This window comes from Rutilus rutilus, assembly GCF_951802725.1.
Source record: "Rutilus rutilus genome assembly, chromosome: 23".
NCBI lineage: Eukaryota > Metazoa > Chordata > Actinopteri > Cypriniformes > Leuciscidae > Rutilus > Rutilus rutilus.
The window spans coordinates 12,953,950-12,980,497 of NC_140233.1; the positions used below are offsets into that span (position 1 = coordinate 12,953,950).

The 26,548-nt window shown below is 36.7% G+C and overlaps 1 protein-coding gene across 2 annotated transcripts; it reads left to right on the plus strand.

Moving 5' to 3' along the window:
* The first annotated feature begins 330 nt into the window (after positions 1–330).
* On the plus strand, positions 331–26,184 carry LOC311282690 (solute carrier family 45 member 3). 2 transcript variants are annotated; one of them, XM_084396649.1, is made up of 6 exons: positions 331–421; positions 15,886–16,229; positions 20,170–20,997; positions 22,871–23,136; positions 23,613–24,038; positions 25,503–26,184. In XM_084396649.1, exons 2-5 carry the CDS (start codon positions 16,082–16,084, stop codon positions 24,021–24,023), a joined length of 1,653 nt encoding a protein of 550 aa, XP_084252775.1. In that variant the 5' UTR covers positions 331–421; positions 15,886–16,081; the 3' UTR covers positions 24,024–24,038; positions 25,503–26,184. The 2 variants fall into 2 exon arrangements, with proteins under 2 accessions (XP_084252775.1, XP_084252774.1); XM_084396648.1 differs by having other exon boundaries at positions 23,613–26,183.
* Positions 26,185–26,548: the final 364 nt, after the last annotated feature.

Here is a 26,548-nt window from a genome sequence, read left to right on the forward strand (position 1 = left end):
ATAGATATCAACTGTAGCCTAATAGAAATGTTACTAAATTCATTTATAATAGAGACGTCGTTTTGTTTTAAAAGGTCACATTAAAAACTTGTTTTTCAGATGCAAATTCAGGCACTTCCATCTATATTAAGCCAAATAAGAAAATCAAGAACTTTTCCTTTAAAAAATAAAACGGTCCTTAAAACCTAAAGAAAATCGGCTCAGAAGAAACGGAAATTCCATGCACTTTTTTCCTCTTCTTTGGTGGTTGACCTAAACTCAATAGGAGGATTTAACCCATCCTCTACACCTCCCGGGTCCGTGCATTGATTCAAGCCTTTCCCCGGATAATTTCAGCACGTCACTGAGTCCTTCCCACAAAGTTGGGAAACAGCGGAGCGTCCGTGAATGCGAGCGGACACACGAGAGCCGCGTCTGGAAGGTAAGACCAGCATGTTCTGTTCTGTATATAAGTGATTATATGCTATATTAAAGCTTTACTTTGTGTCATTGATGTGGTCGAGCTGAGAGAGGTTTCTAAATGAGTGATAAACGCAAGAAACTTGTTCATTGAATTAAAATGACTTCCGCTTCCTGCATGATAAGCTCGCGCCGCATAAAATCACTAGAGGAGAACAGCAAACATGTTTGTACCGTTATACAAACACGTGAGACGAAGACTAGCGTTGTTCGCATGAGGTTGATATTTACTTAATTTTTTTTCTTCCAGTAATGTCCACGACATAAACAGTGGGTTTCTTCTTTAGAAGTGTAACGTATAAACCCTGACTCTTTAAACTCTCAAACTTCTTGTACTCTGCCTTTCCAATATATTTGTATGGGGTCCCAAGTGCCATGGTGTTAAACGATTAAACGACTGTTAAACGATTAGAGTCGATTATCTTTCCCCCCCCAAATGAAGCATTTGGTGAGACCCCCGCTGTTTTGACACATGTCTGTGGGGGAGGCAAATACTTAAGTATTTTGAGACTTTGTTTAGTCTACCTCATGTTTTTGCTGTGTCTCGAAACATAACAGGCTGCCTGCATAGACAGCATTTTGGGCGTCATTTGGCATATTCTGCATCTTATGCGCGTTCGGAGTCCCGCTTCATAAACGAATCTCCTTTTTTCTGAATTATAACTTACCGACTCTTTGAACCATGAACTGTCTCTTTCAACCACGTTCGACTCGCAGCCATCCTCGTTTACAACTCGCCGACTCACCGAACCGAACCGACTCAAAATGATCCAGATTAGGCTACCAACCCTTTATTGCAATTGAAATAGACGTTGGAACGTTTTAAAGCATGTAATAAACTAAACAAACATGTAATTTAAAAGTCGATTATGTTATATTTTCAGATTCAGTTGTTCATTTTTTTTAACCGAATGAACTGAGGCTGCAAATTTGGTCACATTTCCATCCACCAGCACAGTTATTATGAGTCACTGCTGACAGCTAGACAATATTTATGGGGAGTCTAGACAAGTATTTATTTATAGCAGTCTCTCTTGACATTGTTCGCCTGAAATTTAATAAACAGAAAATGGCACATCTAAAAGCACATTGCTCAGTGGGAGGGTGGAGTGTGTCTCCACTGTTTCTTTTATACCAGACAGACAAACATAATACATTTAAGAAAGAGTTTTTTCCCCCCCATTAAGTTTAGCTAAGCATGAAGATGCTTTAGGGCTTGAGATCCAGCACTCCACACCACATCTGCTACTTCCTCGAGAAATGTTCTTCACCCGAAATTCCCTTGCTAGACCAGCTGTATACTCAGCGTACCTAATACTACACAAGATCACGCGACCTGCAGAGCCTCTTAAGCTAGGCAAGGTGTTTTGCTTTCTTAATTACACATGCTCCTCTTTCAGCCATCCAGACTGTTTAAGCACCTTTACCACTAGCCATGCTATAGTAGATTTATAGTCAACACGTTTTGGTTGAAAATGTAATGGTGATCATCTGATTTATTTTAGTAATTTTTGGATAAAAAGAATAATTTGATAACTTTGCATAATAATAATAGTAATAATTATTATTATTATAATTTTATATTATTATTAATATTATTATGCAGGTAAGGACTGGAAGACTGAAAACTAATTTTAATGAAATATTTATTTTTTTTCAATGAAATTATTCTACTATATTTTTATTTAGATATATATTTTTTTATTTAATATTTTGAATTTTTAGGGGATTTTATGGTACTAAATTACCCTATATGTATGTAGTAGTTATAATGCATTTATTCACTTTTTGAGCATGCACCTGAAAATGAAATTCCCAACTTAAACTATCATAAATCTTGAATGCTTTGATGCAACAGACTGATTTTTTTTTTTTAATTTTTTTTTTTTAAGATGACACTTGGCAGATTATTTCTCAAGTGAAAAAAGTTTAAAGAAGTGAACTTGAAAAAAGTTAAACAATTTTACTTTTATTTGTAAAAATACCATTTTAAAATTTTATTTTCCAAAACGAAATTGACAATATTTTCCTTTCCGAAAATCAAAGCCATAAATCTAAACAAGCTGTGTGCAATTTGAGGTTGATATCTCAAAAGATGAGATTTCAGTAAGATTTTCTTTGGGAACAGTACCAAACGTTTCCAATAGATGAAATTCGTCTCCCATTCATTTCCAATGCAGTCATTTTTGACTGCAAACAATTCAAGTGTAACTATTCTTTTCAGGACCATTTAACCTTTTCGAATCATATCCATGATTTTTTTTGTGTGTGTGTTCACAGTATTTTTTATTTATTTTTTTGCTCAAAAATGATCAAACAGCACCAGAGGGTTATTATTATGCATAGTTATTAATATAATGAGAGAGAGAGAGAGAGGGAATATGTATTCTATTTGGCCAGCCAATTATATATATATTTTTTTTATTATAATCTTTTTTAACTCATGGCTGGCCAAATAGACTGCTTCAGAAACAAGATTATTTGTTGAGCCTTTTGCATATTTGTCTGTCCTCAGTATACTTAGCCAGTATTAGTTACCCTGTTCCAGTTACCCATTATTGTCTCATTAGACAAGAAACGGTTGACATCTGGAATTTAAGTTGCTGTAACTCACCTATAGTAACTCAACTAGTTGGTGGTACTCAAATTGCCGTTAAAAGACACAAAAAGCCTCCCTTTGCCTCAAGGTCAGTGTTTACACCGCTAACCTGTAATACTGAGCTATTGCCAGCTGGCTTAAGGTGAATGATGTCTCCACGTCTACACCAAAGGGCCAAGTCCGAAAGATTCGGATGGCTGCCAACCAGCTTTGGAAAGTCACCTTCCATCCTCTTGGCTTGGTTTATTCCTTTCAAGTTGTTCATTCCTTTAATGTTTGCTGGACTGGATTGCAGTAAATAATTGGAGGTGCCAACTAAGACCAGACTGAGCAAGTGATGTCTGCTTGAGTTGGAAAATGAAATATATACTCTGATTGATGTGGTGTATTCTTAGGACTACAAGACAATGGTGGTGAATGCAGATTTTGTGATGAAAACACTTTGTATTGCATGCCTGAGGCAGTGCGGGTCAAATGGTTTTATTTGCCCATCATCCTAAGATTGCCGACAAACCCATATGACCCATCTTGTGTAAAGAATCAAGAATGATTGAAAGGCCATTCATTCAGATTCATTCATATTTAGCTTTTTTTTCAGTCATGGCACCCTCACACTTGTAGAATAAGATGACAAAAGTGATAGAGTATGTGAGAACACTGTGTTTCACTGCCGCTTTACCAGCTTTTTTTTTTTTTTTTTTGCCTCTGCGTACGTGGTCTCAAAGAACTTTCATTACAAAGAACTGGGGAGTTGCAGCCTTGTAGATGGGATATTTTTGGCATCCTTTAAAAAGATGCTGTTTGGTGTAGTCGCAACAACTGACAAGTACTTTTTTGTATGTCCTTGAACAAATTCTTAAAGATGATAGTAATGCTTGACATTGTTTTTCAGCAAAAGTGTGTGAATTTATATATACATTTTGTTATTTGTGGCTTTTGTTTTGACTCTACCAAAAATCCTCATTTATTAAGGCAATGCAATCTAGGTCTTTCCATTGTCTCAACTGTTTATGTCTTTGGTTATGAAGAAAAATTAGTCGAGGTTTGCAAACCTATCATCCTGAATGCTTTCCTAGGGCTTTTAAAAGCTGCATTTAAGGATGTGTCTGTAAGCTAGAACTGTTTAATGTGCCTCTGCCGCTCATCAGCAACGTGGCTGCTAGACATTCTGCATCTTAAACGTCCATTTTGTGTATAATTCAATTTAGAACCCTCTCAGAGTGTTTTCATGGAGACCTCATTACGGGTAGCAAAAAAAGCAACCACAAATGCAATGTCTGCAGTGGAGGCTCCAAAGCTAAGCTTTTTTTCTAATAGCAAGAAATACTTTCCTGCAGAGTATCAGGTCAAAATCACAATGGTGTACATGGGGCCCTGCGGACAGGATAAATGAGACTTGTCTTGAAGCATTTTCCCAAAGTGATAATGCCAGATGTTGGTAGAGAAAAGCCACATTGACTGAAGTGTGGGAGAACAGCCTCGTATATAAACACGGATGCTTCGGTTGAATAAACAGATTCTGTATTTGCCAGGAAACCCCAAGTTATGAAAAAAGCAAGGGGATGAAATGAATGTTTATGATTTACTGTCCCTTCAAGTAAGTCAATGTCTGGGCGACAGTGAGAAATATGGGTTGGGGGAGAAGGTCTCTTTCATGTAGTGAAAAGGATAGAAGAGGACCTTTGATATTTGAGATGCTCTGAACTCTTTGAAAGGATAAACTGTGATTTAAGTCAGTTTGGCCATGCGCTTTGATGATCACTTCAGCTTGGCTATTGTTGCGTCATAAATGTTTTTTTGGTGGAGCGTCTCTGCGTTTTGTTGATTCAGTGAATGTTTGAGAGCCTTATGTGTGTCTTTTTGAATGTACACATCCACACCCAAAGTTATATTCCAGTGCCTTTTCATCTGGAAATTCTACATGAAAAGAACTTTGCACTGTAAGTTCAGCTGTTTCCAAAACAATGACATTATCGTCTACAAGAATAGACCAGGTGAGTTTTAAGAGGTGCAGGCAGTAAAAAGTCAATCCCTGGTTATGGATGGGCACGTAAACATAGAAAGAGCTCCTGAATGATTGTAATTTCCCTGTGTTTCCAAATTACGTCTCCTGCATGACGGAATTTTCCACTTGGGAATGGCTGCAATTAAGGCTGCGCCTGCTACTGTGGCACCATTTGTTCCATTCCCTGTTGAAACTTCATCTAATTTTGGGATTTTCTGATTATACAAATTCTTTTTGAAATAGGAGGAGCAACAAACTTTGGTTAGGCTACTGTCTACAGCATCTTGAAAGGGTTAGGGTCTACTCAGTAGTACCTGTTTTACTGTGACTCATTTGGTGAATGTCTATATCCTTACATGACTCACATGGAACTTCAAATTATAGAGGTACTGACTATTGACCATGGTTACGTGGCTCTCTGGAATATTTCATTTTGATTGGCCAATCATTCTGTAGTCAGACAGACGGACAAATGACCAGTGACAAACAAGCGCAACCAGTGTAATTCTTAAACAAATGATTATAGTGAGCCGGTTCAGCGCAATCATTGTAGCCTGAAGGATGATTCCCAATCAAATGACTCTAATGAGTCTGTTCTTTTTGTCCAGTGTAGTCTGATTCCCGAACAAACGACTCTAGTGAACCGGTTCTTTTTACTGAATCAAATACATACAACATGATTTGTGTAGTCGGATATCCAAACTAATTAATCTAATGAGTCAGTTCTTTTTTATCAATGAAACACAAACAGCTTACAACTTAGAGAATTGAATTAGTGTAGTAGTTACTGATATGTATCCCTTAAATGTGCTAAAAGAATTGTTAATGAATCTGTTAAAGAAAGGGAACCAGACTTGTTCATTTCTTTGCTATTCCCATTCCTACTCTGTTTCTTTCTTTCCACATAATAAAATCATTTAAACTAAAATATTTATTTATTTTAGTTATTTAGTTAGTTTTAGTTAGTAAGCAGCCATATATGCAGGATAATTCAAGATGATCTTCTTCAGGGTGATACAGGTGATACTGTTCTTTTGAGAATGACTGACTGATCACTGACTGTATTTATCCCTTACTTCTTCTACTCATACTTAATACCCAACAGATCGAATGATTCATAGTTATAAACAGTCCTGAGGGCTGTTTTCTCGGGAACTGGGAGTGCGTGTTGTCTTCCTAGAAAATTTCATCATTCCTTCTGCTAACATAATCACTATTTAATGAACCAAAGATAGATGTCAATAAACGTAGTCATTGCAATCAGCTGTGTTGGCAATCAGCCAAAGATGTACAACAGACAATCCCAGTCACAGGTTTGCTTTAAGTTTCACTTGATCGACAATACTGATGACATTTTACATTTGTTTCATATACCATACCACAATAACTGTAGCTGTTCGTTGTAGCTACATTGATTCATACATCTTAGCTTAAAGACAGTATAATGTCGTTCCAAACCTGTATGACTTTCTTCTGTGAAAAATCTCTCAGTGTGTGTTTGTCTGTACAATGAATGTAAATGGGGTCCAAATTTGTTTTGGACTCAATTGACTTTCACTGTACATACAAAAGCAGTTAACATTCAAAGTGCGTTAGGGTACGGATTAGCATAAGGGTACGTTTTGGTGTTGAGGTCATGTTGGGGAGGGTTGTAGAAGATTTTGGCCTCGGGGTTGGGAGGTAGAGGTGTGAGAAAGGTCTGTCCTTATGTGCAGTTTAACCTGATCTGGGCCATTATTGCAGGGCTTTTTGGGTGGGAAATGAGATGAATAAGGGGGTGGGTGGGCTGGACAAGAGGAGGGTATAGAGAGAATAAAGTCCTGAGGTGGAACTGATATGAATCTGTTCTTTGTTTCGTATCAGTGTTGGGCTGCTGTGCTGGGGGCCATGTTTAGTATTGTTTGGGGCCTGAAATGACAGGATTTTGGTGTCTAAGAAGAGGATTTCTGCCCCATACAGGGGGTTTTCCATCACACACAGGTCGGGGCAATGAAGGGAGAATATAATGGGAGAATTAGGGTGAGAATTAGTTTAAAGGTAGCAGAAAGAATTGTGTACTGTTAGGTAAGGTTTCTGAATTTTTGTATGTCCAAAACACTTTCATTATTCATATTGCCTTAGAGCGAATTGTGCATGCTGTGAGAGAAATGTGTGTAATCTGGCTGCTTTGAAAGTACAATGGCGATGAAGTCATGCTTTAGCTATACCTATAGAAGAATTCCAATGTTTGGTATTGGCTAAGGCCATGAATGTTGATGACACCTGCAATCAACTTCACATCTACATTTTTCCTCTTCATTTATATTTTAAAATAATATGCACATTAGTACTATTTATTTAACAAGTACAGTGAAGAAATAACATAGTTGTTAAATATTGTAATGATATTCCATTTCCAAGTTAAATTTAAAGACCAACACACAATTTAGCTTGTCTGACTAGTCTTCAGCTAGCGAATTTGAAGTCCTTCCTTTCCAGAACTTTCCGGTAATTTCATAGCACTCCATTAGAGAGGATCAGCGCTTGCATTTTTGTGTCTCTCAGGTCATCGGCAGCCCACATTCCTCTCTCTTTTGACCTGATAAGTGTCTTTCTGTATCAGATAGCTGAGCGCTTCTCTCCCGGGAGCTGCATAAAGCCTGAGTGTGAACAGCCTCTACAGATTGTGTGTCTGCACCTGAACCTGATACCATTGGGTGAGAAAGAGTGGGATCTTACAGTTCAGAGAAGACAACTTCTTGCTTTTGCAATGCATTGCTAGCTGGGCGAAGTAGCAGTAAAATTACATCCCAATGTTATCAACCCTTTGATGATATTGAGTATATCTCTCTTATTATGTAGGCCTATTGATTTGTTCTAAAATTAATTGATTTAATTTTTTTCAGAATAACCATTATTTCAGTGGATTCAAAGCGTTTTATTTAGAAAGTAAAAGTACAGTAAAAATCTATTTAAAAATAATCATGTGTGTTTTCTGCACTGTTGTTTTCACTAAATTAGCAAAAACAATTATACTTATTTTTTCTTTTATATGCATACATTTAATAATGAATAGAAATAAACAGTAATATTTACTTATGTTTTACTAAAACATTTTAGTACATGAAAAATGCTTCCTGGGGACTGAACACTTTTGAGTTGACCAACATTGAATGGACTATTTGAACGGAATCACGGAAGTGAATCATTGTGATATTCACATTGATACTTAATTTCATATCACCAGCAAATAGCTATACCATCACAATCATTTCTGTAATGTGAAACAAGTACATTTTTGAGGCATTAATTTACTATTTTCTATTTCTTTTAGGGTTCAGGGTGTAACAGTTTTCGGTAAAAAATCGAACCAAACTGTTCTACACCCAAAGTTCGGCATGCACTTGCACCACGGTTAATCTCAAATCTGACGAGTCGTCTATAATGAAAACAGAGAGTTCTGCAAATGAATGTTTCTGTCGATGGATGCGCTGTCCAATCAACTGTTAATATGTAAATCTATTTCTGACATAAAGGCCCAAGTATACTTAATTTTCCTCATTCTGCTCCGTCTCATGCAAAGTTGAGCACGCAAGCTTTTCAAAGTATACTCTTTTGGCCATGAGCGCTGAAAGATGCTTTCTAGTGGACTTTGTTTTCAAGCGCTCAAGTTACTCGCACGTGGGCTGTTGTATGTGCACCCTCCTAATTACATAAATTGCATGTTAAGTATTAATATTACTAAAGTTAGGCTACTTATAATTAAGTAACTAAACCTTGAGTATTTCAAACCTTCTCATTTTAACAAATAACTACATTGCTGTAATATTTGATGTTTAATCTAGATGTTTTTCATAAAACAACTTGAGAAAAAACTGTCAAACTGCTCTGTGTCTTTGAGTGAAGGTTTATCATATGATCGGGCCGAGTGCCGAGGTCAGGGGTCGCTCTAACGGATGATAGGAAAAGATTAATGCCTTCAGGTCATGCCATTGTCGTGTGATCTCAGTTAAGAGAAGAATTACGCCAAGACCGTCCCTACAGTCAAGACCAGGATTCATCAAGGTGGAGTCCCAGACAAAGTCCGAGACTTTAAGTCGACTGCTAAATAGCTTGTCCACGTGGAATGTTAATTGTGGGATTAGAGCTCCAGCGTCGCCTCGGTCTCATCTCACTTTCAGCCAAACCACTGTTGAACATCATCTGAGGTTATTGGTTGGATGTTCGCTGTTGCTTGTGGTTCTGATGTAACTCTGGAGAAATGTTCTCCTCGGCTTTAAGTTCAGACACTCGCGCTGTTGTTAAGAGTGTTTCTAAGACTCTTAAGACTTGATAAAAGCTTAACTGAAAGGGCTTGATTCCTCAGTATATCAAGTTACTAACATTGGCTCAATGTTCACAAAGCCTGTTTTGTATGGTAATAATGCCCTTCAGAGCCATTAAAGCTTATCTGCGGGGGCAGAGGGGGTTGCGGTATTGAATAGGTCTGGGATTGTGGTGTACGAGAGGAGCAATGGTGGTGTCAAAAGATCCTTAACCTGGTATGCAGTGCTCAAACCATTTCAGATCAGGTGGTTAGACCATGTTTACAAGAAACGTGCATTACGGTGATCAGTAGACATGATGAAATGGTTTTGGAGATGTAAAAATGGGGCCATTATTCTGGCTGAATGACCCAGTGCCTTTGCTTAGCGTGATTCATGTCACGCTAAAGGCACGCCAGGTTTAAAGCGAACACATGTGGCTTTCATTTGACATATAATTTAAGGCACGTCAAACATGCTGCTAAATTCTATACGGTAGCTCCGCTTATAACTCCCAGCTTCCCCTGTGTCTCTGAACCATGATACCACTGGAACGATAACAACTTTAAAGCCCTTTGAGTGACACATCTCCTTGAATTGTCACTTTTCATTATGTCAAATTCTCCCCTTGGTAACAAGGGTCTGAAATTAACCCGAGTAACACAATCGTTCATGCTGTCCTTAGTTTGCATTGCTTAAAAGGAATGTTCCATGGCGAGGCCTAATGTTAATCACTAAAGCAAATAAACAGAGCTACAGGACTTTCCTGTAGCTCAAACATTAAAGCGTTGGCGCTTGCAATGCCAAGGTCATCATGGGTTCGATTCCCAGGGAAAGCAAGAACTGATAAGAAAGTAAATGTGTACCTTGAAATGCAATGTAAGTATCCTAAGGGATAAAAGCTTCTGCCAAATGCATAAATGTAAATGAAAATAACTTGGACTCGTTAAAGAAAATTCATTATTTTAAAGAACAATTGTTTCATTTGTTAACATTGGCTAACTACATTACATAAACTGACAGTGTAAATTACATCTAAAGCATTTATTCATCTTAGTAAATGTTAATTTCAACATTTTATTCAATGGACCTGAGCTAACATGAACTAACAATGAACACTTGTATTTTTTCTTAACTAACATTACCAAAGATTAACAGATACCATAACAAATGTATTGCTTATTGCCAGTTTATATAACTTAAAGCATTAGCTAATGTTAACTAATGGAACCTTATTGTCAAGTGTTACCGAAAAGGTTTAAGTTAAAAATAGAAATGTGAAGCTCATATTTATGTTTTGGCTCTTGAATTAATTATTCAGTTAAAATAGTTCGTTTTGGATTTATATGTTGTCTAGATCATTCTTTTTGAGCTGAAAAATACTTTTAAAGTAAATGTATCAAGTTTTGCAATTACCGACGTAATTAGCCTATACTGTGAAGTATGTGTCTGTAATTTGTTGGATAGTTACATCACGTGTCATATAAACGTGACCTGGTTAAACAGCTTTACATGGTCGTCGAAGTAGAATAATTGGATTTAGATGTACTCATACAAGGTCAGTCATAATGGTACATTGACTTTTTTTTAACAATATTGAATGATGAGTGACTGTCTTTTTTAGAGAGTCATTGAGTGATTTATTCAAAAACATTGATTAATTTACACATGATGTATTTTTGAGGGAGTCATTGAATCAACTCAGCTAATTCATTCAAGATACCAATTCATTCAGGAAAACAATACCACTACTGTGCGGAACAAACAAGAACTATGTGCAGAACAATAGCGGAACAAACTAAATAACACAAATATTGTGCCTAAAATTCATGTTACTCAATTTCAACTTACTTTTTATTGATTTATTTTATGAAACAATCTGACATTTTACTATCATTCCCCTTGTCTATGTTTACATCAATCTGCATATTATTTGTAGGGATTTTTTTAGCGACTCTTTCTGCAGGTTACATCGATTTCCCCCCCCCATTCAACAAGTGTCTTTGAATCATTTGATAAACCTATTTGTTCAAAAGCACTGATCCATTCAGAACCAAAGCAAGTGATGTCTTTGTGAGTGAGTCATTGAATCAAGCTGATTTATTCAAAACTGATTAAATTAGGAAAGAAACACCACTACTGTCCGCTACAACAATGGCAAGGATAACAAAATAACCTGCAAAAATGTTAGTTGAATAAACACAGAACCAGACTTAATTAAATGATGCTTAATGATGTCACAAATGCTGTTGGAGTTTAACTAGTTAAACACAGACCATATCAGAGCTATAGGAGATGGTGGGATAATTCAACCCATCTACATCAGAAAAGTCAATTAACTACGACTACGGCATTAATGTGCCTCTCTTTTGTAATAAGTCGTCAATAAGGATGACCTTGAGGGCTAGAGGAGGGGGAAGTTGTAATGGGATGGGTGAAAAGCAGGGGGTTGTCTAGTCATTGGGACAGCAGGGTGGAGGTCCTACAGAGATGGACTGGGATAGACCCCTGATGGGCTTCTTTCAGGACTGAAGGAATGGGTGTGAAATGGTTGCGTCTGTGGAGCCCCATTTTGGCATATGCTTTGTGCTGAAGTATTGTGGTTGTTTTTTCTTTGACCATCCATTAATGGACCATATGATGAAATCGTAATTAGATATTTCACAAATTCACACAATCTTGAGCCATTAATGGAGAAATGGGCACTTTTTGGTGGTGCAAGACGTTTAGACTTCACTATATTTAGATTAAACATACTCTAATTAATCCTTGTTTATTTGAATGCTTAAAATAAGTCCACTATGAGGCATAATACAATAATGAAATACAGAATGCAAATTAAGTCTTTGTTATATATTTGGTTTGTTTTGGTCTCTTGACTATAGTCCTATTTAAAAACCTGTTTAATGCAAAAGGAACTTGTATATTTGAATCATTTCAGCAAACTTTCTTATAGATTCTTTAAATGGAGATGATATGCTTTCTGTTTGCCAATGTTGAGCAGATGGCTCACATGGATGGAGGAATGTAACACCAAATATGAATTTAGCACCTGGTTGTTTTTCATCCTCCTGAAAGGTGGCGGCTGCTCTGAGTGTTCTCACACATGTCTCATAATCAGATGGCAGGGTGACAGTCATCTTTCAGAACCAGAGACGCAAAACTCGCCGCCGCTCATGGTTTAATATCTGAGCTCAGGAAGAGCTTGATGTAATCTAGAGAGAGTCTCAGCACTTTAACCATTATCGAGAGCAATTTGGAAGCAAATCAAGTTATCTGAAGTGCTTAGAGAGAAGTAAGTGATAGAATATTATCTGTTCTTGTTGAAATAATGTTTTTAGTCTTTTTTTCTAGTGCGCTTTGCCTCTTACTCAAGTTCTAACAACGTTCATTTGCATTTGAAAAGCAAATAGCTTCTCTCTACATGGTCAGAATGTGAAAAGCCTTGTTGTTGGAAGTTTCTTGTCATTTTGAGAGAAGACGTCCTTCACCTGATTGACATGTCATGCCCAGGAGAGTTGTGGGAGGAAATTATATTCGGAGAGGGAGTGCGCTGGTGTTGTATTTCGTATAGGAGATGCTTTGTTTGTACATGTTGGGGTTGTGGATGAAGTAGTTGGTGTGTGGATGTAAATATTGTAGCTAGCTGATTTGATTATATAAATGAACAGCTTGGCATAAAAGAAAGGGTTGCAACTAATGATTATTTTGATAATCAACTAATCTAATTAGAAGGATTTATTGACTATTTAGATGATTAATGAAACAATGAATCAACAGCTTTTAATGTACTATTCAGTGTATGCCTTTTCTTCAGAGGTTGTGTGTTAAGTCTGGATTACAAGATGAAGTATCCATCTTTTGAAAATACTTTTAATAAACCTATTAATAATTATGGAAAAAAGTAACTTTTTCAAATATTATTTAAATATAATAAATATATATATACTTTTATATGTACTTATATTTTTATTTAAAATAGTGCTATCTTTATTATTGATGTAACTATTTTGTATGATGGAAGCCCATTTCTGCCTAATCATGTTTTAGGAAATCATGTAAAAGCCATATAAAATTATGAAAGTCAAAAGTATGGCATACTAAGTTATAATTATGACGTAAAAGGTCAAATTTATGACATAAGTCAACATTGACAAAAAGTCAAAATATGACATAAAAAGTCAACATTGACAAATTCATATTTATGGAATGAGTCATAATTGTTAGAAGTCAAAATTATACAAAGTAATGACAAAAAGTCATAATTATGACTTTTTATATATCGCTTAGTAGTTCATAATTATGATTTACCATGACTGAACAGAAGTACAGTAACTTTCCAATAACGTATTGTCTATTATTCCGTATTTTCACATAAATTGCTTATAGTATTTGACATTTAGAATGTAAATACATTTTGCCACTCCTATGTTTGGAAATGAGCAAATATCAAGCTACAGATTAGTTTGCTGAGTATTTAAATTAGTTTTCTGAGTATTTATATTTGTTTGCTGAGTATTTTTACCTGAATCCATGTGTCACGGCATGGATACCACTGTGAATTTGTTTTCGGTTATTACAAATTTAAGTTGAATTACTTGTAAACTTCAGTTCAGACTCCCAAGACTTGAATATTCAAGTCAACAACCATCACAGTGTGTCTCACTGGAATGTTCCAGAATAAGCATGAGTGACCTGCTGAAGAAAACAAACCCTGATATTAGTCATAAAAAATTCATAATTGCACAATCTCCCCCGGTGAACAAAAAGCAGCCACAGAGTAACGCTGTCAATGCTCGGTTCTCCACTGGAAGCAGTAAAAATCTGACTCATTAATGTTGCTTTTCATGAACAAAGGCTGCTAATTAGAGGTGGCAACTGCATTGAGGAGGCCCGGTCGAATCAGCCCTGAGTGAACGAGCTAATGACAGAGAGCGTAGGGAAGGCGGGCCTCAGACAGGGTGACCTTAGTGTGGCCTGCGGGTGAAGAATGGGGAGAAAAACCTCCGCAGGAATGTGTTTCATACTGTCCATCACACAAAGGGATCATGCACACCTTTTGTTTAGTTTAAAAGACGCTTAAAATTCAGTAATATTGTTGATTTGATGACACTGACTCTATTGGATGAAAACAAAAAGTGAACTGAATTGAGCTTAATGATGACACCATTGTCTTCTGTAGAGCTGCTTATAGCTGAATCAAGTTTGTTTCATAATTGATGAATTTTGTTATTGAACTGAATTAAATCAACGCTGAACTGACTCGAGCTGAAAAATGACACTATTGTCTTCTGTAGAGCTGCTTATAGCTGAAATTTAACTAGTTTCATAATTGATGATATCTACACAGTTATTGAACTGACTTGTGCTGAATAACGACAATAGAGCAATTTAACTTGTTCCATAATTGAACTTTACATAGTTATTGAACTGAACTGAATCAACAATGAACTGAATTGAGCTTAATGATGACACTATTGTCTTCTGTAGAGCTGCATATAGCTGAATCAAGTTTGTTTCATAATTGACAAATTTTGCAACATCAACACTGTTATTGAACTGAATTAAATCAATGTTGAACTGACTCGAGCTGAAAAATGACACTATTGTCTTCTGTAGAGCTGCTTATAGCTGAAATTTAACTAGTTTCATAATTGATGATATCTACACAGTTATTGAACTGACTTGTGCTGAATAACGACAATAGAGCAATTTAACTTGTTCCATAATTGAACTTTACATAGTTATTGAACTGAACTGAATCAACAATGAACTGAATTGAGCTTAATGATGACACTATTGTCTTCTGTAGAGCTGCATATAGCTGAATCAAGTTTGTTTCATAATTGACAAATTTTGCAACATCAACACTGTTATTGAACTGAATTAAATCAATGTTGAACTGACTCGAACTGAAAAATGACACTATTGTCTTCTGTAGAGCTGCTTATAGCTGCTCTACAAGTTAAATTTAACTTGTTTCATATTTGATGATATTTACACAGTTATTGAACTGACTTGCGCTGAATAACGACAATAGAGCTGCTTATAGCAGAATTGAACTTGTTCCATAATTGAACTTTACACAGTTATTGAACTGAACTGAATCAACAATGAACTGACTTGTGCTGAATAACGACACTTTTGTCTTCTGTAGAGCTGCATATAGCAGAATTTAAATTCTTTGATAATTGAACTTCACACAGTTATTGAACTGAACTGAATCAACATTGAAATGACTTTCGCCGAATAACGACTCTTCTGTAGAGTTTCTTATAGCAGAATTGAAATTATTTCATAATTGAACTTTACATAGTTATTGAACTGAACTGAACTGAACTGAATCAACAATGAAATTACTTGCGCTGAATAACGACTCTATTGTCCTCTGTAGAGTTGCTTATAGCAGAATTTGAATTTGTCTCATATTTTATGAAGTTTGAGTCATTTATTCTGTTTATTATTTTGACGCTGCTTTAAAACAATCTGTATTATATGAAGTGATATATAAATAAAGGTGACTTCACTCTTTCTTTCAGATCAAGAATGCTGAAGACACGATGGATCCCCTAGTTCATCTGAGCCCGTTGAGAGTCCGCATCTCTGCCCTCCCGCACCCCACGTGCCCACCTCGTCCTTGGGCACCCAACCCTGCGCCGTTCTCCTTCTCCAGCAAGCTTCAGTAGACTTTTCACACCGACACACGGGAGAAAGGTAAACCCTTCCTGTGTAAATATGACTGGATGGAGGTCTCAGTGGCGTCTGGTCCTACTGAACTCGCTGACATGTGGCCTGGAGATCTGCGTGGCAGCTGGGATCACCTACGTACCGCCTCTGCTGCTGGAAGCTGGCGTGGAGGAACAGTATATGACGATGGTTTTAGGTAAGGCCTCATCTTAACTGTGGAATGTCAATCCAATGTTTAAACCAAGGGCTGCGCTGTAAACAGCAAGCCAAGGTTGTTTCCCATTAAGGAGTTGATCCTATAATGGGGGTCATTATCATAATTACTGGCTAAATCACTCGCTGCCCCATCCAGGTGGTAATCAGGTGCTAATTGGAAGGCACCGGGCTGCAGAAAGAGGCCCAGAGGCTCCAGGGGTCAGCAGCTGTATGGAAGCTTGTATAGTTTTACTGCATCCTGTTAAAATTCTGTAGGGCTTTCCTCTGGACTTTCAGCAGATAATATAGTCATCATGGGCTGCCTCAGAGTCAGTCGAATGAGTTATTTTAATGCGCACATTTTCCATTTCTCCTAATTTTTTTTAGGGGTCTTGAGATGCATTTTCAAAAATGTCACTTTGGTAATCGGTTGGAACCTTTAAAAAACACTTGAAGATCTACTCTTCAGTGGTCTTTATTTAATTTTTTGAGCCATGCTTTTTAAATTAAAACATATATAATATATTAATAAATATAATATATATTTATATATATTATATATATATATGAATAATTATTATTAGTTTAAATCTTTATACACTACCGTTCAAAAGTTTGGGCCAGTAAATATTTTTTTAAGAAATTTATGCTTTTATTCAGCAAGGATGCATTAAATAGATCAAATGTGACTAAATACTTTATTCTGTGTATATACAGATTTTTTTTCTCTTTCTGAAAGAAATTAATACTTTTATTATCAAGGACGCATTAATTGGTCAAAAGTGAGAGTAAAGACATTTATAATGTTATAAAAATATACATTTCAAATAAATGCTGTTCTTTTGAACTGTCTATTCGTTCAAAAAATCCTGCAAAAAATATTGATTTCCAAAAATATTAAGAAAATCAGCATATTAGAAGGATTTCTAAAGGATCATGTGACACTGAAGACTGGAGTAACCTTCCACCAAAGGAGTAAATTACATTTCAAAATCAATTAAACTAGATAATTGTTATCTTAACTTTTAATTAAATTAGATAACTGTCATATTAATTTGTAATAATATTTCACAATATTACAGATTTTACTGGATTTTTGATCAAATAAATGCAGCCTGGATGAGTCTAAGAGATGTCTTTAAAAAAAAACAAAAAAAAACATTTTGAACAGTATTGTATGTAATATATTAATAATTACACATATTTTTTATTAAAAAAAATTATATGTAATTTTTTTAGATGGCTTTTATCTACTAGGCCACGGCCCAGAACAACTTAATTTGTGTCAAGAGAATCATGTGTTTTTGTCCACTAGAGACAGTGTCCAGGAGAAATCTGTTTAAATACAGCGAGGTGTGTGATTGTTTTTGTTCTTTTTGTCCTAGAACAACCAGACCTACAACTCTAAATATTTGGCCTCTGTGTTTGAGATTTTTCAACGTGCCATATGCATTACAGATGCATTATTTTTGTGCCCACAAATGTCTTCCACATGGCTTTTGCTGTAAATGAATCTCTCTCCAAGACTATTAGCCTTGCAACCAAAACAGAAGGAAAGCAGTTCACAAACGTGCATGTGGTCACTTCACACCAGATGGACTGAAGATATTTGGTGTGTTAATACATACTCCACACCGCTCTCTTTGTCAACAGCTGCAGTGGAAAGCAAAGAAAGATCCTTTGTGCTCATTTCCATTCACAAGCTTTATAAACTCATAATGTCGTTGCCATTAAGTGCTTTCAAAACCACCAAAAGGCCATTGCTGCTCATTTGGAGAGATTTCATGTGTGGTTGTATGTGATTCCAGAGGTTTTGCTGAACTGTTTGTTAACGAAATGGGTTTTGGAGGCATTTTATTAATTTTCCTGTTATGATGACCTGAGAAATACATGCCTTAGTCTGAGCTTTTTGCACCAGTTTGATGGTCATGTGTTCAGTTATGCTGAGACCTCTTTTTGAACTAACAGTGCATTAAAGGTGTAAATTTTTCTCTTGAAATTAAACCCATGACCTTGCTGTTGTTAAAGCCATGCTTTTCCATTTGAGCTACAGGAACAATTAGAATAATGAATTGCAGGCTATATAAAAGAGTAACGTGATTAATTGTCTCAAACTGTCGCAAACAGCACAAAGGCACCTTTAGAAGGAAGCCCACTCGCCCTTCACTTTGGCAAAAACAGCATGTGTTGACTTACAGGCGCTGTTGACCGACATTGTTAAATAAATCTTTTTATAGCCACTTTCCTTGGCTGTTCACTTCCATGGTTTCTCTTCGACAGTATTCCTCACATGGTTTGTCAATATCTGCTCAATGCCTTAAAAAGTGGTTGCCTTAAAATAGTTTAGGTGTAATATTCCTCACCTGCTTCCACTTTCCGGTTTAAATGGAAATGTTCTCTTGTGGAAATGTGACGTGTGTGAGTTTCACTTATTTGCAAACGTTATAATTACTCACCATGACTTACCATAAAATTACACTGCCCTTCAAAAGTTTGAGGACAGTAAGAAAAAATGAATTAATACTTTTTTCCTCAAGATAGGCATAAATAAGGGATAACCAAATGCAAACCCTCATGCAAAGACTTCTGGGAATGTCCTTTTAGTTTTTTCATGCATTATTCAAGTATGTGTTTTGTAAATTATATGGTAATTTGAACTTAATTAAAACTTAATTTGAATTTACAGTAATCATTTTATTTAATAATGCATTGTCCTGCTAAATGAAATATAATTTGTCAATTAGTTCATTGGTTTTTACAGCATTTTTACATTGCTTTATCATTAAACTAGCTAACATTTTTACAGTGTGCAGTGTGTAAATGGACTCTTAACTTTTAATTGCATTTTGAACATGTTCAGGACATCTTTCCACTACGCACTTGAATAAAAATAGCTCCTGAAGATCTAGACATGAATCAAAATGGGAATCTGTGCCAAACCAGTGGACTGAGTCATCTTCTTTAATTAGAAAAGCTGTGGAGATGAGGGAGCTGGGCCAGAGATTGGTCACCTTAAACTACAGGCAGCTTTACAGCAGGCTTAAGACCAAGCTAAGAGATGAAGGAATGGAGGCCACAGCTGTGATTCTCCCGTGACTATTTCTCTTTTAGTTGAAGGCGAGAATCTACAGGCAAATCATTATTTTTTTCATGCGCTGGTCAATTGTGAGATTTGGGGCTATTTGGCTTTTCATACGTTTTTTTTTTTGTTTTGTTTTTTTGTGATTCCGTAGAAGAACCATTTTTAGTTCCCCAATGAACCATTAAGTTAACACTTCTTAAAAAACTCGTGACTATGTGAAGAACTTTTTAAAAATCTAAATAAACTTTTTCCACTATGAAGAACCTTTTATGCATTGAAAAGGTTCCATGGATGTTAAATGTTCTTAATGGAACAATCAATGCCAATTAAGAACCTTTATTTTTAAGAGTGTAATGGAAAGAAAAGGCACAAATTGACTTTAAAGTTTTTTTTTTATTCTACTTCATCTATTTTGCATCTGTAGATTCCAATTACAGTACATATCTTTAAAAGCCATTTCTCGTTTTTCTCATGTACAGAGCCAGAAATCTCCAATTCAGTAGCACTTATACCAAACTTTTACAGTTGTATTCCTATGTACATTCTGCAGGTTTTACATGGGGGTTGTTCATATAATTCCGGTACTTATTATTCCTAAAAACATGGTGAAAATGTATTTGGTTTTTAACCTGGTTTTGATTTCCAATGTTCTGATTTCTGTTCTGGAAATGTTTGGAAATGAGTGCATATTTAATTAGATAATGCCATGGTTGTATATTTAAACAATATTTCATGAACTTGAAATATATATATATATATAATCAATCAACTAGGGAAGTATGGTGATATCTGTTAGTTAATGTTTTACACTATTCACCTGGGGTGTCTTGCCTTAATATTCAAATGACATTTTTCTTAGGTATTGGACCTGTTCTGGGACTTCTCTTCATCCCCCTGATTGGCTCAGCCAGCGATCACTGCAACAGTAGCTACGGCCGGCGTCGACCCTTCATATGGCTGCTGTCGTTGGGAGTTCTCATAGCCCTTTTGATCATACCACATGCTGACGTGTTGGCCGCCAACCTGAGCTGGGGCAGCACCCGCCGCAACCAGGCTCTCCAGGTGGGCCTGCTCATCCTAGGCGTGGGCCTTTTAGACTTCTGCGGGCAGGTGTGCTTTACACCACTGGAGGCGTTACTCTCGGACCTCTACCGCGAACAGGACGACTGTGGACAGGCTTTCGCCATGTTCTCCTTTATGGTTAGCCTTGGAGGTTGCGTGGGCTACCTGCTACCCGCCCTGGACTGGAGTGGTGGGCTCCTGTCCTTCTACCTGGGAGGTCAGGCTGAGTGCTTGTTCTCCCTCCTCATCCTCATCTTCGTGGTCAGCGTGTTAGTCACCATGAAAGTATCAGAGGAACCCTCTTCCACCATAGAACCGGGACCGTCGGAGCCTGGGCGGTGTTTTCCACGCTCGTGCTGCTATCTGTTTCAGTGTAAGCTACGGGTTCTAAAATCTGGCCCGCTCATGTGCCTGCTGAGGACTTGCTGGTCCATGACACCGGTCATTTATCGCAGCTACTGCCACGTGCCGCGCGTCATGCGACAGCTGTGTTTGGCGCAGCTCTGCAGCTGGATGGGTGTCATGTCCTTCATGCTCTTCTACACAGATTTCGTCGGCGAGGGACTGTACGAAGGAGTTCCCAGCGCTGCTCCGGGAACCGCTCTCCGGCAACGCTATGATGAAGGTGAGTAAGACTTAGTCTACATAAAATCGAAATCGAACCTATTTACTTTCTTAAGGCACATTTCTGGTCTTTATTGTAAGCGATTAATAGAGTGATTCATCATTTTCCACTAATGTCGTTTAGCCAGGCTATTGTTCTAGTTTTTCAAAATTGCATTGTTGAGAGAAAATGACATTAAGAAATAATGTATAGCCTACCGTTAAATAAAATGAAACATTTACAAACATTATAAACACTATAAACATGTTTAAGATGGTAAAAGATTACTTTTTGTTTTGTCATAATGTTGCATTTTGAGCAGTTCATTACTTGATTCCCCAAGAGATTGATTAATGATATTTATTTCAGATTGCTCTCTGACTCAAGCGTCATACATTCCTACTCAAGAGGCGTTTCTGTTAATGTTAAGGGACATTAAATAATAATGAACAGACCTTCAACTCATTTCACTGTCTGTCTATGGCCAAATAAAAAGGCTTTTTTTTCCTAAGGAATCATTTTCACTGTCCATGAACTTGTTTTCCTGGTATTGGTGGTCTTTAATTTCCGTCTTCTAGTCAGATCGTCTGTCTCTAGACTGTGAACTTGTGTTCACCTCCACATGTGGCCTCCGTCAGCTTTGTGCTTAAGTTTCCAGCAATGTTCATAAACACGAATGCATGTCCTTAGCTAGTCAACAACGGGCTTAGAAAATCTATACCCATCTGGATGCCTCCCACTGAGCTTTGACACCAGCAGAACGCTCCTTTAGCAAAACATTTTGACAGATGTGGTCAAGATCAGTGTGCAAACAAATGAAGTCTGTCAGTGCAGTCGACCGCAAACTGTGTAACTGCACCATGCAACGAAAAATGTTTGAGATACTTGTTCAGTGAACATCTCGGCACCTCTGCAATTGTGTTTAAATGATGAATTCCTACTGTGAGGAAAGTTCCTGGCTTGTTTGAAGTACAACGCCAAAGCCTGTAAACACATGCCTTAGTCAACATCACTCGCAGGATGTATTCAAAGGAAGCATTCTCCATTATGCTCAAATGGTCAAAGCAAACCAAACCGTTTGAAATGACCTCATCTGTCAAATCCGCGAGGGCTAGGGAATGTTGTTTACCTGGACATGCAGTTGTTGAAAATGATGGTGCACACACTGAATTTAAAGTATAATAAAGGTCAGTTAACAATATATGTAAGGAGTAATGATACTCACTAACATTATTCTATAATTTATAATGATTATACACACACACACACACACACACAAACAACTGACATTCTACTGTCTATAAGTAACTTATTCTACAAACCCTAACCTAACAGTCTACTAATATTCTGAGACATGTAGTTGCAAAGTTACTTGTAGTTGTACTTGTAGAGTAGAATGTCTAAAGTGAACAATCGAAATATAGTACTACCAAAAACGAATTTTTTTTTTCCCGCACACACTACACTTTCTGTAGTTTGGGGTCATTACATTTATTCTTTAATGTTTTTGAAAGTAGTCTCTTAAGCTCACCAAGGCTGCATTTATTTTCTTATAAGGACACAGTAATGTTGTGAAATATTATTACAATTTAAAATAATATATTTCTGTGATGGCAAAGCTTAAGTTTCAGCATTATTAATCCAGTCTTCAGTGTTACATGATCCTTCAGAAATCATTCTATAATATGCTGATTTGGTGAACAAATAACAGTTCAAGCATATTTAAGTGGCATTATAAAAATTTACAATTTATTAGATTTTTGTACAATGCGGCGATTCACCAGCTAGAATCAAGTGCTGATTCTGAATCAATACTTTATTGAATCTAAATTCATACAGAAAATACAGAATTAAGTAGTTTCTATTGTGAAATTCTCTAATGTCACCTCTACAGGTATCCGTATGGGCAGCCTGGGCCTGTTCCTGCAGTGCGCTACCTCAACCTTCTTCTCGCTGGCCATGAGCAGGCTGGTGCGCCTCTTCGGGTCCAGGACGGTCTATCTGAGCAGCATGGTGTGTTTCACCATCTCTGCTCTGGTCATCTGCTTGTCCAAGAGTGTGCTGTTGGTCACAGCTATGTCGGCCCTCACTGGCTTTGCCTATGCAACGCTGCAGACACTGCCTTACACGCTCACCTGCCACTACCACAAAGAGAAAGAGGTAGGCATTAAATGCTTTCTTTTTTATTTATATATATATATTTTTTTTCTTAGCTTGTATAGAAAATACATATTCTGTATATAGTCAAAATATTTTGTAAGTAGTTTTACAATATATTTTTTATATTTTTAGAAAGGTCAGTTAGAATTCAGCTTGCAACATTTACTGATATAATATTTAAACATCCATGTCAATTATAAAAACAGTACAAATATATTGTAAAATTACAAGACTTACAAGAACACTGTGAGCATATATATATATATATATATATATATATATATATATATACACACATACATAATAGGTCTTTAATATGAGTATTAATACAAACAAAAATACACTGTAAAACTAAGACATTTGCCTTATCATTTATTGTCATCCTTGTATGGTGCCTATAAAATTACAAGAAGCCCTAAAATAAAAGCTAGATATATTTGTCATATATGTGATGTCTCACTTGCTTCTCATCGCAGGTGTACATGCAAAACAGCAAAACCAAAAAAACGCACACAAATGGATTTACCATCACAAGGGACTCTGTTTGTCTGACACTAGACAATGGCCCTGGAGATCTCAACCACAAGAGTGGCGTTTCCAACGGGCATGCTCCTTACAATAGAGAGAAACCAGAGTATTACCCTCCTCTGCACAATCAGAATGGTCTGGAATCAGAGGATTTTGAGAAACGTGGAGTGGGACTAGACTTTGCCATTCTGGACAGCACCTTCCTTCTGTCTCAGGTCTTCCCTACCCTCTTCATGGGCATGATCGTCCAGTTCACAGAGTCCGTCACCGCGTATATCGCCTCCTCTGCCATATTTGGTGCAATTGGCATCTATTTTGCCACCCACATCATCTTTGACCAAAATGACCTCAGAAGCTGAAGAAGCAGTAATCATGTGAGTCATTTCACAGTCGACCTTGTACCAAGCATCATCTTAAATGTTACTGACTAATCTACGGAGCCCCTAAAGGGACAGGGTGATTGGAGCAAAGCTTAGCATTCTCACAAAAACACATTTGCATTTGTGTTTGTTTGCTAAACATTTCCGTTCACTTACAAAACATTTGCATTTTCTGTCAAAAGTATTGCGTTCCTCTTAGAAACTTTGGGTTCACTCGCAAACAGATTGTGTTCCCTTGAGAAACTTTGCATTATCTCGCAAAACATTTGTTTGCTTATAAAACATTTGCGTTCTCTCTCAAAATGACTGCATTCCCTCGAGAAACTTTGTGTTCTCTTGCAAAAGTATTGCATTCTCCTGAGAAACTTTTCACTATCTCGCAAAACATTTGTGTTTGCTCAAAATATTTGCGTTCTCTCGCAAAACATTTGTGTTCGCTTGCTAAACATTTTCGTTCACTTGCAGAGGTTTGTGTTTGCTCACAAAATGATTTTGTTCGCCTGAGAAACTTTGCGTTCGCTCGCAAAAGTTTGTTTGCTCACAAAATGATTTTGTTCGCCTGAGAAGCTTTGCGTTCGCTCGCAAAACATTTTCGTTCACTCGCAGAAATTTGTTTGCGCACTAAATGATTTTGTTCGCCTGAGAAGCTTTGCATTCGCTCGCAAAACATTTGTTTGCTAAACATTTTTGTTCACTTGCAGAGGTTTGTGTTTGCTCACAAAATGATTTTGTTCGCCTGAGAAGCTTTGCGTTCGCTCGCAAAACATTTTCGTTCACTCGCAGAAATTTGTTTGCGCACTAAATGATTTTGTTCGCCTGAGAAGCTTTGCATTCGCTCGCAAAACATTTGTTTGCTAAACATTTTCGTTCACTTGCAGAGGTTTGTGTTTGCTCACAAAATGATTTTGTTCGCCTGAGAAGCTTTGCGTTCGCTCGCAAAAGTTTGTTTGCTCACAAAATGGTTTCGTTCGCTAGCAAAACATTTGTGTTCGCTTGCTAAACATTTTCGTTCACTTGCAGAGGTTTGTGTTTGCTCACAAAATGGTTTCGTTCGCTCGCAAAACATTTTCGTTCACTAGCAGAAGTTTGTTTGCGCACTAAATTATTTTGTTCGCCTGTTCGCTTTTCGTTCAGTTACAAAACATTTGCGTTTTCTTGCAAAAGTATTGTTTCCCTTTGGATTCGCTCTCAAAAGAACACAAAGTTTCTCATGGGAACACAATTCCTTTGTTGTTCCTTTGCAAGATAATGCAAAGTTTCTTAGAGGAACACCATACTTTTGCTAGAGAAATACAAAGTGTCTCTGGGGGACTTGTGGGAATGCAGTATTTTTGCGAGAGAACTAAAAAACATTTCATGTCCTCTTAGGACATGACCAACCTTAGATACGTTTTTGCTTTTTTGTATGTACTGTAAAAGTCCTTTGTATGTACTGACTGATCGTTATTTTTTTCATAGGTCATATTTGCTATGAGGATAAATTGTGCTTTTTCAGATCTCTATGGGACCAATGGACACATGGACTTGATGTAATTCCTGTTGTGTTTTAAAGACTTTTTGTAAAGAACTATTTTATTGTATATATATTTTTATATTGATAATATATACATATATTTATATCCCTATGGGAATTCTTATGCAACCTGGTTTGGCGAGGTCTGTATTTATGTAGTATTCTAACCTTGTTTGACTTGTTTGTCAAACAAATGTGGCTTAATTTTTTTTTAACCTGAAATTTTGGTCAGTAACCAAGACTTACAATATATTCATGTATAAAATCTCAGTCTGGTGTTCAAAATGACAATCTGGGATACCTTTCTACAGGTGACTTTACACAGACCTAAGCTATTATGTGTTGCAAAGCATCAGCTATATTAAAATGACATTTCTGTGGTGTGACTGAGTTACGTAGGTTGCTTTTACAAAACTGTAACCGTTTCCTGTACTATTTAAGTTATTCATCTGTAGGTACACTCACCGTTGGCCAGAGAGTGTGTATGTGGAGTCTTATTTGTGTGTGTAATGGGGTGTGACATTGTAAAAAGTGGTAGGATTCTCAGGATGGACGTGTCGTCCAGTTGAAAAAAATCATCTGTTCAATCACAGCACAATGAAATAATAAAAGAGGTACTGATATTTTAATCGCTGAGAATATGATTTTTTTTTTTTTTTTTATCCTGTCCTATTTCATTTTGGGTGAATTCTAACATCTAATGCAGTAGGTTTACAACTTTTTTTTTCTGATCGACATGATCTTCATCAAACTAATGCCATGAACAATTTTTCTGGTAAGTTTCAGATGAGCATCAGCAGAAATCATATCCAATCAGTTCCTGCTTACAAATTTTTTTTTCTCGTTAAATACTGTCACATTACAGAAGTGAAATTGAGTGCAAATGCAAACATTTCAGAAATTTCTCTGAAATTTGAATCTTGCTTTCTCCCTCATTGGATTTTTTTTTTTCCCTCCAGAGTTGACTGGCTGACAAATCTATAACTAAATT

Coding starts and splice junctions, on each gene's coding strand:
- LOC311282690 (XM_084396649.1), top strand. CDS start 16,082: ATGACTGGATGGAGGTCTCAGTGGCGTCTGGTCCTACTGAACTCGCTG. Junction 16,230..20,169: donor GTATATGACGATGGTTTTAG/GTAAGGCCTCAT, acceptor CATTTTTCTTAG/GTATTGGACCTGTTCTGGGA. Junction 20,998..22,870: donor CCGGCAACGCTATGATGAAG/GTGAGTAAGACT, acceptor TCACCTCTACAG/GTATCCGTATGGGCAGCCTG.